This window comes from Leptonychotes weddellii, chromosome 8 (assembly GCF_054177405.1).
Source record: "Leptonychotes weddellii isolate Sample4059 chromosome 8, ASM5417740v2, whole genome shotgun sequence".
Classification (NCBI taxonomy): Eukaryota; Metazoa; Chordata; class Mammalia; order Carnivora; family Phocidae; genus Leptonychotes; species Leptonychotes weddellii.
In genome coordinates, this window is record NC_138376.1 from 26,315,036 (window position 1) to 26,333,422 (window position 18,387).

General features: G+C 48.8%; 1 protein-coding gene across 1 annotated transcript; it reads left to right on the forward strand.

The window, feature by feature from the left end:
- The first annotated feature begins 3,368 nt into the window (after positions 1-3,368).
- ARMC12 (armadillo repeat containing 12) lies at positions 3,369-16,543 on the forward strand. Its single transcript, XM_006739120.3, has 7 exons — positions 3,369-3,592; positions 4,427-7,103; positions 7,720-7,865; positions 8,082-8,216; positions 14,153-14,326; positions 14,468-14,539; positions 16,171-16,543. The coding sequence occupies exons 2-7, from the start codon at positions 6,860-6,862 to the stop codon at positions 16,501-16,503; spliced, it is 1,104 nt and encodes a 367-aa protein (XP_006739183.1). The 5' UTR covers positions 3,369-3,592; positions 4,427-6,859; the 3' UTR covers positions 16,504-16,543.
- The last annotated feature ends 1,844 nt before the right edge of the window (positions 16,544-18,387 follow it).

Genomic DNA, 18,387 nt, shown 5'->3' on the forward strand with positions numbered 1-18,387 from the left:
GGGGAGCACAGGAAGAGGATGCTGAGAGAAATGGGATATAGGGCAAGAAGATCTCCCCCACCTCTGTCCTTGGCTAACCCAGAGTTTAGAGTCTCTTCCTGTCCCCTCCCCTCCCCTCAAAACCACTAGGCCCCTGAAGATTTCCTCAGAGGGAGGGTGAAACAGGTGGGGAGGTGCTTTGAAGCCTGAGACCCTGCTTCTCTGCCTTACCCACCCTCCCACCCAAAGCCACAACAAAGACCCATGAATCCTGCCACCCAGCCACAAAATTTCTCCTTCCTCCTCTGTGCCTGCTGTCCTGGTGGGGCCACTTCGAGGCTGACAGCCCAGGGCAGGGAGCTCAGATGGCAGCTCCGAGTAGGACTCTTCCTGGAGGTGGAGACCTGTCCCACACCCTAGCCTCCTGGGGTGTCTGCTAGGTGCCCCAGGGGACACGCTGTGCCTGGAGTGTGCCAGGGCTGGCAGGGAGGGGCTCCGTCCTCTGCTGAGTTCCAGGAAAGCCCTGGCAGCCAGCACAGGCCTGGGCTCCAGGGCCTTGGAGGGTGGGGCTGGGGGAGGGACCCCAGGCAGCTGACCTGCCTCACCTGGGCCTCATGCCCCTGGGCCATCTGACGGCATCTCTGGCATCCTCTGAGGAGATGGATGCTGATGCAGGCCTGGGCCATGGACCCCCTTCCCACACAGATAGTCATTTTTCCCATATACGTGCTCACCCAGCCAGTGCTCACCGAATCTCCCAGCCAGGAGGTAACTTAACTGTCATCAACTCCAACCTTCTACCTAATGTGTGAAATCTGTCCATGATATCCCAGGTCAGTCATTGTTCTGAAGCTTTCTGCATACCTACGGTGACAGGGACATTCTCACAAGGCAGCCCACTGCCCTTCTGGACTTCCCTATCTCCAAGTCCAGTCACCCACGGAACACCTGCCCTCACATGACCTGGAAGTGACTGAACTCGTCCTCATGTGGCTCACACCAGCTCTTCCCCATTGCCCACTATGACTCTCCCATCCCCCAAACTCACCACGAAGGTGGGTTAATTTTTAACTATTTTCTCTCCTTCACCATCCTATACCTGATCTACCAAATTCCTCCCTTTGTTGTTTTTATTACAAGATGTATTTATTGTTCCTTATTTTTCTCATTCGCCTCTTCTCTATCCCCATAGGTTCCACCTTTGGCTCAAATTCCCACAGCCTCTGCTACACCTTTCTGACCTACGTTTTTCCTTTCTCCTGCCTAGCCTACTGGAATAATGTTTCTCAAACGCTGTTTATTGTGTATGCTTTCAGCTTCAAGTTCCTCAACCAAGCACACTGGGTACACCAGCTGCTCAGCTGTGTGTTCCACATGAAGGGACCCTGACTCATTCGTGGTGTGCCCAAATCACAGAGGCCAGCTCTGGGCCTGGTACCTAGCAGAAGGGCAGTAGATGTTAGTCAAGTGACCAACCCACTTGGTTGTGCTTTCTCATCTTTCTCTCCTGACTCGGTCTCCCCATTCCCATCGAACCTGTTGGTTCCTGGTACTTGCTCAGGCCCTTTGGTTTTGAAAAGTCACAATTTTTTATCTACCAAATCTTCAGAGAGGGGTGGGGAAGGGAGAAGCTGACATCCAAGTTAACGTCAAGGAGTCTGTGCCAAATGCCAACTGCAGAGACTTTGAGTGCAGAGTGGAATGAGTGCAGCTGCCCTGCTGGAAGCTTCCCTAAGAAACGAAACCCACAGAGGAGGGGGGAAGGCCGAAAGGTGAGTGGCCCAACCAGTGACTTCGGGTTTACAGAGGGATCTTTTCACAACTGGAGAGTCCAGCCTGCGTAGCTCTGGTCCCTGGTCTGATGCCCTTAGATTGTTCTTTCTTGGCACTGCATTGTGCGTGCGCGCACATGCGCGTGCACACACACACAGTCCCCGTGATCCTGGCCCCAGCACTTCAAAATCTACCTCCTGCAGGAAGGCTCTGATAATTTCCACCCAATTTTGATCATTTTGTCAGCTTCCCTCTGAGCCTTAGGAGCTGCCTTCAATCTCTTCTCTATTCTGTTGCTTACTTATGTCCTGTAGTATTTTCAACCCCATAGATTATAAGCTCCTTCACGGCAGTGATAGAATCTCTCATTTGCTTATTTAATATAATCTATCTATTTTGAGAAGGAAGCATGAGGTAGGACACTCCAACTTTGGAGGCCATGTAAACCTGAATCTGGATTCCAATACTTGGCTGTTTGGCCTTGGGCAAGTCTCTCAACCTCTCTGAGCCAGTTTCTTCATCTATAAAAGTCGCTAATGATACTTACTTTGCAGAACAAGGTGCAAAGACTACACACAGACTACAAAGGGGCAAGAAAGTGCCTGTTGCATAGTGATCAGACAATGGCCTGTCTTCCTTCCCTGTATGGTTGGAGCCTTTCCTGTATTGGGGGACAAAGTTCCTTAACTAGTCCCCCCCCATACTGGAACACTTCTAAGCGTGAAAAAGGATACTAGTAATCATTACACCGGTTCCACAGACGTGACCCGGAGCGAAAGGCCATCCTACCCTAACGCACAATGACGGGTGAGAGCAGGGCTCGGATCCCCAGCCGTCGTAGCCCAGCGCCTAAGCAGGGCGCCAAGCAGAGCTCAAGCTCAATGAGCGTTTGTTGAATGAGCAGTACCGGTCCTCCCCTCAGTTTCTTGCAGCAGCAGCGAGTGGAGAAACAGATTGAAAAGCCCGCCCCCGCCGCCTCCCCACCCCCACCCGGGTCCCAAAGCCTCGGGTAGCCTCCTTTCTCTAAGGTCTTCTCCAGCCCGCTTCCCCGCCCTCGGTTGCCTTGGAAACAGTGACGTGTGCGTGAGGGGCGTGACCTCTCTCCATCCTCTCCCGGAGTCCCCGGCCCCTTCCTACCCTGACCTGGGGAGAGGATGAGATTGGGGTCCTCGACCCTACCGTCCGCCTCCGGGCCTGGAGCTAACCACGCCCACATGGCCGCCCACATGGCCGCCCCCCTCCCGCAGGCGCGTGGCTCGCTCGAGGGCGGCCAGCCCACCCGGCGCCGCTGAACTGGCGGGGGTCCGGAGAATGCGGGCTTCAGCCTTTGGGATTTCCTTCCACCACTTCACCCCCGCCGGGCCAATGGATCCCGAGAACGCGGGCCGGCGCTGAGCCCAGGCCCGCCCCTTCCCGGGCAGCCCTAGGGCACGCTCCGCGTCCTGGGGGGTAGGCGGGAAGGGTGGGAGCCCAGGGGACGCCGGGGAGCCGCGGAGTGCGGGAGGGGAGGGGTTAAACAAGGTGCCGGCGCCGGGCGCGGCGGGAGTGGGGGAAGGGAGCGAAGGGAAAGTGAGAGCGGGGGCGGGGGGGGGGGGACGGGAGCGAAAGAACATCCTGTGCCCGCCGCCGGATGCGCGCCTGGGGAGGAGGTAGTCCGGGGAGGGGGGGCAAGAGTGGGGGAGGCCCGGGGCGGGGAAAGGCGCGGCCTCCGCCCCCCCACCCGGCCCTCCTCTTCTGGGGGCGCCGCTCCCAGTGCTTTCGTCGCGTTTCTCCCCGTCCCCACGCCTTCGCTGGAGTAACGAGCTGCCAAGAGGCCCCCGAATCTGATTCCTAGGCCGGGGTAAGCGCCAGCTGGGGAGGGGACGGTCTCGGAGAGTGTGGGGTCCATGTCAGGGCACGGGCGGCACCCCCAGCCTTTCGCCTCTCTACTTTCTGGCTTTCTACCGGGGGTGGAGGGGGAGCTCGCAGGTATGGATTGCCCCCCCCACCCCGTTCACCGAGAGTCACAGCATACGTTCTTTCCTTAGTCTGACAGCCGCACTTCCTGTAGGTGTCAATAGACCCGTATTCCGGAGGAGGAAACTGAGGCTCAGATTATGGAATTTGCCCAAACCCAAGCCCACAGGGACTCCAGTGAGCTTTTCACTATAGAGTACGCTAATTTCCCCTTGGCTTCTCCTGTGCATACAAGCGCCGCCCCTCTCCAGAATCACTCACCATAATGGCCTAGCACTGTGTCTTGCACGGTAGGCCCCCAGTAGCATATTAGGCTTTTCTAATTAACTAGGCTGAAACACTCGTTACCAGAGCTGGGAGTCTGAGGTTTCATTGGTGGGGAACGGGCTGGTAAGTATTTGGGGGGGAGGGCTTCAAAGAGGGCTCCAGAGTTGCTCAAGGCAATTAAGTGGATTAGGGTTGTGGAGAGGGATTAGTCTGAAGAAGAGCAGAGTGGGAGGGGTAGACCAGAAGAATAATGTGTCTTTCGGATGTCACTGAGGCCCACCATCTGTGTACTCACTGTTTTCCCACACCCAACATTTTTGTCTAGGTGAAACCTGCTTGTAATAATTATTACAGTTGACATTTAATGGGCTCCGCATACTGGGTACTGTTTCAAGTACTTAATCCTCACAAACAACCCCATGAGGCAGACATTATTATTCCCATTTTACAGGTGGGGAAAGTCAAGTGCAAAGAGAGCACAAAGCTAAGTGGCTGAACTGGTTTTGAACCCCGGCAGTCTGGCGAGAGCCCACACTCTCCTTCACTAAAGTAAATTGCACTTACCATGATGGGAATATCAGCTTTGAATGTAGAAAGCCAGTGCACTTGACAGAGGGGTGTGCACTCGGGCAACCCAGGTCTTTTTGCCTTGGTGAGGACAGGTAAGAAACTTGGAGGCTGACTGTGTGTATATGGAATCTCAGACTTCTCTCTAGTCAGTGATTCCAGATCTTTGGATTTGACAGACGAAACAAAGCAAGAAAACAAAAGCCACGTGCCTACAAAGTTGCAGCTTTAATTTATGCACCCTAAGAACACTCAGAACACAACTATCGTCTATTAGCACCATCATTTCATAAAAGCAAGTGCATTTGAATTCTCAAAATAAGAAAGACCTCATCTAAATCAAAAGCAGTCATTCCCGAGAAGGGACAGTCATTGACTTCACACCAACAAATGGACTTCCCTCTGTGTTTTTTACATTGTGCTGTGGACTAATGAAATATCACTCTGGGGATGGCCTCGGCCTCTTCATCCCTCTGCATCATTTGAGAGCAGAACCAAAAGAAGTGGGCTTTAGGTGTAGCAGGAAGGAGTTAGGTTAAAGCCAAGAAGAACACTCATTTGGAAGCTTTTAAAGAACAGGTGAGCACTGCATTTGCTTAGGAAAAGAGGGTTGCAGAATCAAGTCCATGGACTGGAGAGGTCAGCAGCTATGGGTCCTACCCCAGGGAAGGGCGGGAACCTTGTTCTGAAGGACCTGTCCTCAGATCCACTAGGGTAGCCTTGGAACCTAAAGCGGTCCCATCAGGCAGCCATTTCCTGCCTGGAGTTCATGGGGCATCCATGGGCCTCTGTTACCCCTCCTTGCAGAGTCCATGTAGTCATCCACCTTGGGGCTGGGTTGAGTGCTACAAATGAGCTTGAGGAGGGCCGAGGACAGTGGAGAGGAAAGGAAAAGAACAGCCACCTGGGAGTGTTGCCTACAGCCTGGGGTGTGATGGGTGAAGGCTCTGAGCAGTCAGGCCTGGCTGGCTGCAGCAGCCTTGAGGATGCTATTTCCCTATCTCCCCGCCTCCTTCAAGCCCAGGTGTAGCCCATGACCTAGAACCTTCCAACAGGAGCTCAAAGCCAGGCAGGTGAAGACCTATTCTGGTACAACGATGCTCCATGCTGGCTCTGGGCCTGAGCCTGGCTCAGGGCCTGTCACCTCCCTGTTCTGTACGAGGAGGCGAGGCCACAGGTATGGGGACGAGTGGGGAAGGAGAGAAAGAGAGAAGGGTCTGCTCTCACCTGCCCCATCCTATTGGGGGAGACCAAGTCCTCCAAAGGTGGACTCTCATGTTTCTGGGATGGTGGCATTTTCTGACTCCACAGGAGGCCTTCAGGCCTCATCTCATCCTGTAGGGATGGCGTGGGGTGGGGTGCCGAGCACTGGGGTGCGGGGCACTGGACTGTGGTACTCCCAGATTTAGGCCCCCATCATGTAAAGGCATACATCCACCCAAATTGTAATCCTGGAGTTATAGAATGGTAAATGTGGATCACCGCAGGTTGCAAACAGTCACAGATTGTGACCCAGCAAGGGCAGTCGCTCCTCCAGGGTCACACTGGTTAAATGGGCCTGGAGCCCCGTAACCAGATTCCTCAAGTCCTCAAAGAATGACAGAAGTCATGATTTGAGCACCTACTAAGTGCAAGACTCTACTGGATGTTGGAGATGCAGAGAGAGCTGCCCTCAAGAGCTTCTGGCCACACAGGTAGATCCTACCCACTATAGGGGAACTACAGTTTCTGGAAGGTGATGGGTTTGCCTGAGGACTGCAAAACTTCATAAAGTGCTCCCCTTGATGGACGGGGTTCATGCCTGCAGAAACACCCCGAGGCCCAGCAGTGAATCTGTGGTGAAGAAATCAAAGATGGGAGGCCAGAGAGTGAGAGAATGGTATTGCCAATGGGCACATCCCGAACACCCCTCCCAGAAACTTCCAAAGGAACCAGCCCAGAAATCGGGCCTCTGCTGCCCTCTAATGGAGGAAGTCAGCCTCTAGAGCTGCCTGCTGGGGCCCAACCAACCTGGCTCCCCTAAGGAAAAGGGGATGTGAAGGACCTTCCTGCCCCACCCCCAGACTTTTTATTCCCATAGTCTTGAGCTTCATTTCCGACAGCCTGTGAAGCTGAACCTTCTTCTCCCCTTCCCAGCACTCCTGGCTGCCCCGTTTCCTGATCACCGCCCTCTATCCCGTTTCCCCAGTTTCCTTTGTTGCCCAGGTTCTGATTCTGGTATCCTGGTTCCTGGCCCTGCCAGAGTTCTGGTTCCAGAAGGCCCTTGCCAGGTGCCTTGGGCCTAGCTCCCACCCGGGCGCAAGGCCACACTGAAGACATGGGTATGAGCATCCCCCAGTACCTGGGGCAAATGGACATCCGAAAAGGTGTAGTGGGCTTGGCCACAGGTGCTGGGTTCATCTACCTGCTCTACAAGGCCATCAGGGCTGGTATCAAATGCCAGCCGCCCCTCCACACTGCCTCACCCATCTGCATCGCCCGTGAGTGTACGGGCCCTGGGGAGAGGGCTCTGCCCCAGGAGGCACCTGCTCCCGAGGCCTCCAGTGTGGGAGGGCCCAAAGGTGACTCCTCCAAGATCCTCTGTCCTTCCTTCCTCTTCTCCATCTGCCTCAACCCACCATAGAGATGCTAGCTCAGAGTCCCCAGGGAGTAGCTGGCACTCGAGTGGATCCTCAGGACTCATTTGGCAGGTCTCCAGATTCTGCCTTCACTCTAGCTCCCAGGATGCCCCTGCTCGGAGGCTTGGCATTAGCAGTTCTCCCTAAGGGAACATTGGGCCACCTGCATGCCCAGAGCCTCCACTAGTCCACACGACAACTTTGTGCAAAGTAGAAAAAGGCACCCTTCTGCAAGATGTGTTATTGCCGTCTGTTGGGATATCACTGCCATGTACTGATTATGATGAGATAGGATACATGACTGCCGTAGGCCAGAAAATTGTTATAGTAAATATCCAAAACTAGGACACTTATGATCTGAATGATACCTCATTAGACATAGCACCCCTCCTGCCACACACACGGCTCAGCTGTACTTGGTGGTCCTGCATAGAGCAAGAAGGCCCCTTCAGAAAAGGCAAGGCAGCCTTGTTCCCAGGTCCCTCTCCCCCACTTCCCAACCCCATTCTTTGATCACTTCTGAGTCCACAGCCTGAACTGGGCTGGGGTGGCTGTCTAGGCCTGGCAGTCGAGCGAGAGCGGCACGGGCGGGACTCGGGTGAGCTCCGGAGGCTCCTCAACTCTTTGGAGCACAAACAGGATGAGTACGCCAAGAGCATGATCCTGCACAGTATCACGCGCTGTGTGTACTTGCTGGAGGCTGAGGTGAGGGAAAGACAGCCGGAGGTCCCTCCCAGCCAGCCCAATCCCTGGGGGCTACACCTGATCCTTACCCCCTTGGCTGGCCAGACCCTGTCCTGGGACCTGTTTCTCTGGCTGATGGCGGGAGGGCTGGTGCTGAGGGGTCTTGGTGATATGGGGGGCAGTGGGTCCAGGACACCCGCTTCTCCTGCCTCTTCCATCTCTCCTGGCCCACTCTAGGCCTCTTCTTGTACTACTGATGACATCAGCTTGGTGGGCTCCATGCTGGATGACAAGGACAACAGTGTCAAAATCCAAGCTCTGAACACACTTAAAGCTTTCTCTGGCATCAGAAAATTCAGGCTTAAAATCCAGGTGAGTCCAGAGGCAAGTGGTGGGGTAGAGCGCACAGGATGTCTGTAGTCCATGGGTTCTTTAATGGGCATAGGATAAATGGTCATGTTCCAGAAGTTGTTTGGGTCTGTGTTTGTAATCCAGAAATAATGCTTTTCCTTGTAATTAAGTGAGACCCTCCTCAAGGGTCACAAATCTTTGAATCTCAGGCCGAAACTGAACTGGGGTGCTAGGAGTATCTCTGAGCCCCAAACAGCAGAAAGCACTGAGGTTCTTTCTGATATCAACTAATTCTACATCACCAATGGGGGTGTCCTACAGTTCAACTCAATTCTGACACTGTCTACCTAGGGTTGGTGCAGGTCCCACAGGAAAAGGACAAAGGACAGTCCCACAAGACACCCTCCCCCCACTTCCCATGCCAGTCACAAGTGCCAGTACATTTGGCTATAAATTTGGACTTCCTCCTCTGGTTTGGTAGTTCACTAGAATGACTCACAGAACTCAGGAAAACACTTTACTTACATTTACCAGTTTATTATGAAATACACAACTGAGGAGCAGTCAAATGGAAGAGTCATGTAGGGCAAAGTATGGGGGAAGGGTGCAAAGCTTCTGGGCCTTCTCTAGACAAGCCACCCTGTTAGCACCTTGATGTGTTCACCAACCCAGAAGTTTGCTGAGCCCTGTCGTTTAGGGGTATTTATGGAGGTTTCATTATGTAGGCGTGATTGATTAATCATTGGCCACTGGTGAGTGAACTCAATCTCTAACCCCTCCCTTCCTTCTTCAACCCTCTAATCATGGCTTGGCCTTTCTGGCCATTAGCGCCCCCATCTGGAAGCTGTCTGCCATCCACCAAGAGTCACCTAATCAGCATAAGCTCTGGGGTAACTGAGAGGAGCTTATTATGAATAACAAAGGGCCCTTCTATCAGGCAATTGCAAGGATTTTTTAAAAAAGATTTTATTTTAGAAAGAGACAGCACACAGGGAGGGGCAGTGGGAAGGAGAGGCAGAAAATCTCAAGCGGACTCTTGTGCTGAGCTCCTAAAATCCTGAGATGGGACCTGAGCCGAAACCGAGTTGGATGCCCAAACGACTATGCCACCCAGACACCCCACAAATGCATGGATTTTAGGAGCTCTGTGCCTAGAACCAGGGACAAGGATCAGATATACCACCCCCTGTGCTGTGTTGGTCTGATACTTGGTGGCTGGGCCACTGATGCCTTCATTACCACCATGTAGAGAAAATATAAGCCACGAAATGTTCCCAGGCTTACCCGTTTCCACACCCATCCTTTCCTGCTAATGCTATGAAAAAATGGCTTTCTTCCTGTCTAGGGTCAACGTTAGTCTCAGTCCTGGATCCCATCCCCTTTAATAGCCTCTCTCCTTAATTAGCCTCTTTGTCTGATATGGACTTCCCCCCACTCCTTCCCATTAGTATTCAACATGCTCTAATCCTTCCAATCTTAAAAAAGAGCCCCCCTTCCTTCCTTGACTTCCAAATTTCTCTCTAGCAAATGGTCTCTCCTGAATTAAAAATAAGTAAAATATTGAAAACTTACATTTTATATGTGTACAGTGGAAAGAACTATAAAACAAAATGCATGGCTGAGAGGGGCGCCTGGGTGGCTCAGTTGGTTAAGCGACTGCCTTCGGCTCAGGTCATGATCCCGGAGTCCTAGGATCGAGCCCCACATCGGGCTCCCCCTTCTCTGTGGGGAGCCTGCTTCTCTCTCTGCCTCTGCCTGCCACTCCCCCTGCTTGTGCTCATTCTCTCTCTCTCTGTCAAATAAATAAATAAAATCTTTAAAAAAAAAAAATGCATGGCTGAGAAATAGAATGTGATCAACAGGTTGGATGTTCCCGATGCCCCTCCCCAATCCCAAACTCTCCCCCAAACAGAGGCAATTATTTCCTGCATGTTGTGCATCAATTCCTTGATTTTCTGTATAGTTTTGCCATATATTCAGGTATCATATTCCAGCAAGGCAAGGCAGATAATAAATGAATGGGCAAAATGTAGTTTGGGATGTTTTTAAGCTCCATATATCTGGAAGTATGCAGTTTGTATTCTGTGGTTTGCCTTTTCCCCCCAACATTGAAAGATTCACCTTTATTGGTGTGGATAGCTCTGTTTCCTTATTTTCCACCGCTGTATAGTATTCTACTGCATGAATATCCTGCAATTTTGTTTATCCATTTGCCCATGGGTAGGCCCTGAAATTGTTTCCACATTGTGCCATGAGTGTTCTTGTACACATCTCCCTTGAGGATATAAGAGACTCTCTAGGATCTGTATGCAGGAGTAGAATGGCTGGGTGAAAATGTATGCCCAACTTCTCAAGAAGGATTGTATCAATTTACACACTCTACCGGCTCTGCATGAGTGTTCCCGTTGCATTATATTTCCTCCCCCAAACTTGGTATTTTCACACTTTGATTTTTTGCATCAAGCTTTTTTGGAGAGGGGCACCTGGCTGGCTCAGTCAGTAGAGCATGTGACTCTTGATCTCGGGGTCATGAGTTCAAGCCCCATGTTGAGCGTGAAGCCTACTTAAAAATAGAAAGGAAAAAAAAAACTTTTTTTGGGAAAAAAAGGTCTCTAGGTCTCCACTTGCTGGCCACCTCTACTTTATCCCTTAAGTCTCTGAGTTTCCATAAGTCTGTAATTCTCAAACATATCAGAATTGCCCACAGAGCTGGTTAAAAATGAAGATTCCAGGGCCCCACACCTAGAGAGTCTAGTTCAGCAGGGGAGCTATGTTTTTCACAAGCCTCCCAGGAGACTCTGATGCAGCTGGCCTGGGCAATACTTTCCCCAGGGTGTCCTGGGGACCTGATCCCTGTTCTCTCTCTGGGTAAAAGCAGCCACTCACTGGCCTCAGTTTTCATCTAGATGTGCTTTCCTGCATCTCTGTCCATAGCCTGGGAACTCCCCCAACCCCAGGGCCAGTTGCCCCACTTAGATATCCTAGGGGCCCTCTAGCCCAGCATGTCCAAAATGGACCTACCTTGCCCCCATTCTCTAAGTCAGACCACTCTGTCCAAAGGGATCTGATCCCATCAACCCCTTGCTTGGTATTCCTCAGGGCTCTCAGCATAAAGTGCATGATCCTCCACCTCCTTGCCCCAGCCCTAGCCATTCACACTGTATGTTTCATGCTCTCCCACTCCCCGGCCCTTGCACCTGCTGTTCCCTCTGCCTGAAACACCACCCAGACTAACTCTAGAGAAAAATAAAGTAGGACCATAAGGAAGCTGGTATGGGGGTGGTGGTACAGTTTCAAAAGAGAAAATCTTTGGGACTTAGAGCTTGATGAAGAGTTCTTAGAAATAACACCAAAAGCATGATCTGTAAGAGAAAAAATGGATACATTGGACTTCATCAAAACTAAAGACATGCCTCGTGGAGGAACCTCTTAAGAGGATGAAAAGACAAGCTGCAGACAGGGAGAAAACATTTGCAAAGCACATATGTGACAAAGGACTCCTATCTAGATCATATAAAGAGCTCTCAAGACTCAATATTTTTAAAAATCCAATTAGAAAACGGGCAAAAGACATAGAGATACAGCACTGAAGAAGATCTAAGAGTTGCAGATAAGCCCATGAAAAGATGTTTAACATCAGTAGGGATTAGGGAAATGCAAATTACCACCACAATGAGACAGCACTATACTCCTATTAAATAGTCCAAACTCAAAATTTGTGACAATACTAAATGCTGGTGAAGATAGAAATGGGCTCTCTCGTATGTTGCTGGTGGGAATATAAAATGGTACAGCACCCACTCCAGAAAATAGTTTGGCCGTTTCTTTAAAAAATGAACTATCAGGGTGCCTGGGTGGCTCAGTCAGTTGAGCATCCGACTCTTGATCTCAGTTCTGGTCTTGATCTTAGGGTCATGAGTTCAGGCCCCTGCATTGGGCTCCATGCTGGGCATGGAGCCTACTTAAAAACAAAAAATAAAAAATGAAAGATACATTTATCATACAACTCAACAGTTGCACTCTGAAGCATTTATCCTAGAGAAATGAAAACATGTCTGCACAAAAGCCTGTATGCAATTGTTTGTAGCCATTTCACTTGTACTAGTCAAAAACTGGAAACAACCAAAATGTCTCTCAATAGATAAATGGTTAAACTGTGCTAATCCATACCATGGAACCCTCAGAAATAAAGGGGAATGAACTATTGATACAACAACTTGGATCTCAAGGGCATTCTACTGAGTGAAAAACCAATCTCAGAAGGTCACAAAGTAGGACTCAACATGTAACATTCTCAAAGTGACAAAAATATAGAGATGGAAAACAGATGAGTGTTTACCAATCGTGAGGGCTGGTTTTGGTGGTGGGGGGGAGATGTGACTATAATGGAGTCCCGTGAGGGAGATCTCTGTGGTGAGGGGACAACTCTGATGGAATAATCTGTTGATAGCAGTGATGGTTACATGAATCCACATATGTGACAAAATGACAGAGACTGTGCACACACCCTGTACCAATACTAATTTCCTAGTGTTGATACTGTATATAATTACATAAGGTTAACCATTGATGGAATCTGGGTGAAGCACCCACAGGATGTCTCTGGGCTATTTTTGCAACTTCCTGAGAACTTATAATTATTTGAAAATAAAAAGTTTCAAAATAAAAAGTGAGTTGCCTGTGACAGTGCTGTGGAGAAGAATGAAATAAAGATAGAGAATAAGGAAGGCTGGGTGGGGAGTGGTTGCCATCTTAAAAAAGGGAGTGGTTGGGAAGACCTTACTGGGAAGGTGACATTAAAGCAAAGTCTTGAAGGAGGTAAGAGAGTGAGCTATGACTGTCTGGAGGGAGAGCATTCTAAGTAGAGAAAACAGGCTGTGCAAAAACAAGATAAGTGTGTACTTGGCATGCTCAAAGAATGACTAAGAGACCATTGTGATGTCAACCGTGGGAGCAAAAAAGAGAATAGGAGATAAGGTCAAAGAAATTGTGAGGGGAGAGCGGCAGAGCAGACTGGACCTTGTAAGCCACTGTAAGGACTTTAGCTCTTACCCTGGATGAGCTAGGGACTTGAGCAGAAGAGTGACATGTCTAACATGTCTGCTGTTTTGAAAATGGATGCAGAGGGGAGGATGGAAGCAGGGAGACAGGAGGCTATTGCAGAAGTCCAGGTGAGAACTGATGGTGGCTTGGAACGGGGTGGTAGGAACAGCTTGACTGTTGACAGATTTTGAAGGTAGAGCCAACGGGATTTTCTGAAGGACTAGAAAAGCAGTGTGAGGAGAAACAAAGTAGTTAAAGAGGACCACAGATTTTTGACCTGAGTAGTGGGAAGGGAGGTGTGACCAAAAGCAGAGACAGGGAAGGTGGTGAGAGAAACAGGTCTGGGGGCTGGGTATGTGTTAACTCTGAGAGGTCTAGCAAGCATTCTGGGAAGGGGCGCCTGGCTGGTTCAGTTAGTGGAGCATGCAACTCTTGATCTCGGAGTTGTGTGTTTGAGCCCCACGTTGAGTATAGAGATTACATAAATATAACATCTTAAAAAAAAGAAAAAAGCATTATGGGAAGAAGTGGAATTGGCACTGGAATATATGAGTCTGGAGTTTTCCCATAGAGGTCTGGGCTAGGGACAGAAATTTGAAAGGCCTCAGCATCAACAGTGTTTAACACTGAGTCTGGATAATATCACTAAGAGAGTGAGGAAGATAGAGAAGAAAAGGTTGGGCAGAAGAACCAGGAAAGAAGTCTGTGGAAGAGAAGCCAGGTGCAGAAAGGAGGCAGGTGTGGCCAACTAGATCAAGTAATGTTGAGAGTATAAGTTAAAGGGAGTTGTCTACTGGGTTTGGGCTTGGGCATCATAGGTAGGGGGAGGGAAGAGTGAACTCAGAGGCTGGGATAGTGTTGGGGATCACCACATAAAAGCAGACCCTTATCTCCCTACCCCCTCAACCCCCCAGGAACACACCGTCAAGGTACTGGAACTGATCTCCACCATCTGGGATTCGGAGCTGCATGTTGCCGGCCTTAGACTCCTCAACAGCCTCCCACTGCCTGACTATGTACATCCACAGCTGCGACGGGTGATGCCTGCCTTGATGGAGATCCTGCAGTTAGAATATATCCTGGCACAGGTGCCTAAGGACCATGGCCCAGGCCCTGCCCCTCCTACCAGCCCTGGCACAGCACCTAGAGGGAGGAGCAGAGATTTGTGCCTTCCCTGCTCAGGCCCACATTTACCTGCCTTCTCATGCTTTACTCGTTCTTTTATTCAGGTGCAAGCCATACGATTGCTGAGCTACCTAGCACAGAAGAACGACCTTCTGTATGATATTCTCAACTGCCAGGTGAGAAAGGAACTGAAGAAGGATTAATGGATACCAACTCAGATACTGAGGAAGGAAGAATCATGGATTCTCCAGGCAGACTTAGTCCTAACAAGATCGTCTTGTTTCTCTTCCTGCCTTTGTACTAGATATATTGAAAACTATCCCCTCTTCAATTCTCCCAATAGAATGAGAATTAATTTTGTTGAGAGGGGGATTCTCCTTTAAGGGGCTTTCTGAACTCTGAGAGCCACAAATCCAGGTGATAAAACAAAAGTAAATGTAGGTATTTTCATATTAGAGAAAAATTACTTATAACAAAAACCATTATTAGGAATAGACAGGGTCACTACATAATAACAGTTCAGAAGGATAAAGGACCTCTAAACTTCTATGAACCTAATAACATAACCTCAAAATTTATATGGCAAAACTTGATAGAATGACAAGGAAATTTTTTTTCTTTTTTTTCAGTTTTAGTGAGGTATAATGAAGAGATAGAATTGTAAAATATTTAAAATGTACATAGTGGTGATTTGATATATATATATACATTGTGAAAGGATTCTCACCATCTAGTTGATTAACACATCTATCACTTCACATATTTATCTTTTTGTGTGTGAGAATATTTACGTTTCTACTCTCAGCAAATTTCAATTATCTAATACAGTGTTATTAACTTTAATCACTATGTTTTACATTAGATCTTCAGACTTTATTCATCTTTTTTTTTTTTTTTTTAAGAGAGAGAGAGCACAAGTGGCAGGGGGAGGAGTAGAGGCAGAGAGAGAATCTCAAGCAGGCTCCACAGCCAGTGTGGCTCCCAACACAGGACTCGATCTCAGGACACTGAGATCAAAATGACCTGAACCAAAATCAAGAGTTGGATGCTCAACCGACTGAGCCACCCAGGCACCCCCAGACCTTATTCAATTTATATCTAAAAGTTTATACCCTTGTACCAAAATCTTCCTATTTCTTCTACACCACCAGCCCCTAGCAACCACTTTCCTACTCTGTTTCTGAGTGTGACTTTTTTTTTTTTTTTTTTTGGATTCCACCAATAAGTGATACCATGCAGTATTTGCCTTTCTCTGTCTGGCTTATTTCACTTATCATAATGTCCTCAAAGTTCATCCATATTGTCACAAATGACAGGATTTCCTTCTTTCTCATGGCTGAATAATTATAAGGAAAAATTGACACATCTACCATCACAACGGAAGATTTGGGAGATGTATTTTTTCAGCAATTAATAGATAAAAACCTAAAACAAGTAAGGGTATATTTACTGGGAATAATATAAATAAGCCTGAGCCATTAGACACACCTAGAACATTTTACAATTAGTTAAGTGTATATTCCTCTCAAGCACACAAAATATTTATAAAAATCAGCCACATGCTAAGCGTTAATGTTTGACTCAACCAATTTCCCAGAATCAATATTATGATCCTATCTTTCATGTTTTATGACCACAGTGCAATTATGTTAGAGAATGATAATGAAAGGAAAACTAAAAAATTCCTATACAGTTGAAGCTGAAACTTGGGTGTACTGGGGAGTTGCAGCAATAGGAAGATGGAAGAAGAAGAACCTCAGAACATGTCTTGGATTTCTTTGCCATTGTCGCTCTACTCCCCTCACAGGTGCACTCCAACTTCCTGAACCTGTTTCAGTCCACCCAGCCAGGGAGTCTGCTGTTCGAGGTACTGGTGTTTGCTGAGCGGCTAAGTGAGGGCCGGAATTCACCCCACTACCGTGCCGTGAAGTGGCATTACAATGAACAATCTCTTCATGAAGCTCTCTTTGGGGATGAGTCCCGACTGGCAGACCGGCTGCTCGCCCTGGTCATCCACCCTGAGGAGGAGGTTCAGATCCAGGCCTGCAGGGTCATAGTCAGCCTGCAGTGCTCCCAGGATGTGGGAGTCCGGCCCTCCTCCTGCCGGCCCAGTCATTCCTACTTTAATAGCGGGGAATAAAATTAAGGAGAGCCCATAAATGACTATGGGAGAAAAGCTTGACGAAGTTTCTGTCTAGGGCCTTCCAGGGGCTGGGTGTAGATTTCATCCAGCATAATCCCTACCCAGAGCATGGTGAAGCATGGGCACATCTCCCAAAACACATCCCCACTTCCCTGTTTTGGGGACAGATTGCCTTCTCCTCTTGCTGTTTTTCAAATTTGAATGTGGAGCCAATGCTCTCAGGGAGTTTCAGAGAGAAGGCATGTTTGGGGGAACTGAGACCAAAGATAATCAACAGGACATGGTATTGCATTGGATTCCTTAGGATGGGCTAGGCTGTGCCACAGTAACAAACAACCTCCAAATCTTAGTGGTAAAAAATGACAAGGTTATTTCTTTATCATAGCCCCTAGCAGGTCAGCTGGGGGTTGGGGGACAGGTGTCTTTTCCAAATCATCTTCTCTCAGTGCCCAAGGCTGAGAGTGGCTCTTATTGTGTATCCTCAACTCCTAGAGAAGGAACAGGGAATGTGGCAGTGATCCCTGGCTCTTAAAAGTTACACCAGAAATGATGCTCACTACTTCTGCTCACATTTCACTAGCCAAAGCAGGTAGGGAAGATCAGTCTTACCATGTGTCCAAGGAAGAACTGAAAGTATTTGGTGATAGCATTAATGACAGAGACTGCAGGCATACTGGAAGAGAGAGCTTTGGAATAAGACTCTCAGGTTCAAATCCCAGCTCTGTCACTAGCTGTGTGACCTTGGGCAAGCCATTAACCCTATTTGGCCCTCAGTGCTCCCTTCACCTGTAAAATGAATATAATAATAGTACTTATGTCATGAGGCTGTTGGGAGGATTATATGGGGATTATAGGAATTAATGAATGTAAGGCGCAGTGTTCTGCGTGCAAAGATCAAAGACTGAGAGAGTGAAAGATTAACACTGGAAAGGTCCTTAGAGCACCAAGTCTGATGTTTCTCCAGTCTCTTTGGGTTACAGGCACTGGGGAGTCCCAGAACGCTCTATGAAAGCACCCTGAAATGCCACTGGAACTTAGCTTTAGAAACCAGAGTGACTATGTGAGTAATATAAAGCCATAACCATGAAGTCTCCAGAAACAAGAAGACTGTCAAACAAAATATGGTCACCTATTTTCAGATTTTCCCGGTTTCACCTATTTTCATTGCATTTCCCGCTTGTTCATTCACTGTGTTATCTGTGAGCCCTTGCTGGAAAACAAGCAGTAGTGGTTGCTACTGGGTTAAGAAAACCTTATGGAGAAAACCCTAAAATTGGAGCTGCTCCATCTGCTACTACTTGATTCAGGAGGAAGAACATGTTGGCCCAGCTATGGAACCCTGTTGTTCTTCAGGGGCAGGATTTAAAAACCACAGTCCAGTCCAAGGCCAACCCTGGCATTTTGCTGAAGGAAAAAACAAACCCAAAGAGGGAAAGTGACTTGCTCAAGGTAACATGTTTGGTCTGGGGCCGAAATAGGGTTAGAACCCCCTAGTCTTGGGCTTTTTGCTTTCCTATTCTTTGGCCTGAGGCCCATGGGAGTGGACCATAGATTCTAAGCCAGATTCTGTGGTAGGTGAGAAAGACAGTGCTTCTGGCTTTTAGGAGTCCATTTAGGACTGAACTACTTGAGGATATTTGTCCCCACTGAATTCCTGACCCAGGACTTCATCCCTTGGGTGGGTCGGGGGAGGGTTGTTGATGAGGATAGGCTGAACAGAGAGCCAGCCTCATCACCATCTCCCAAAGTCTGACTTGTCACCCTGAGTAGACATCACTACCAGATCTGAATCATCAGCCCTTGTCTCTCCTGAGTTCAGGCCTGAGGCTGTTCCTTCCTGCTTCTTGGATACACTGCAGTCACCCCAATGGAACTTGTTAA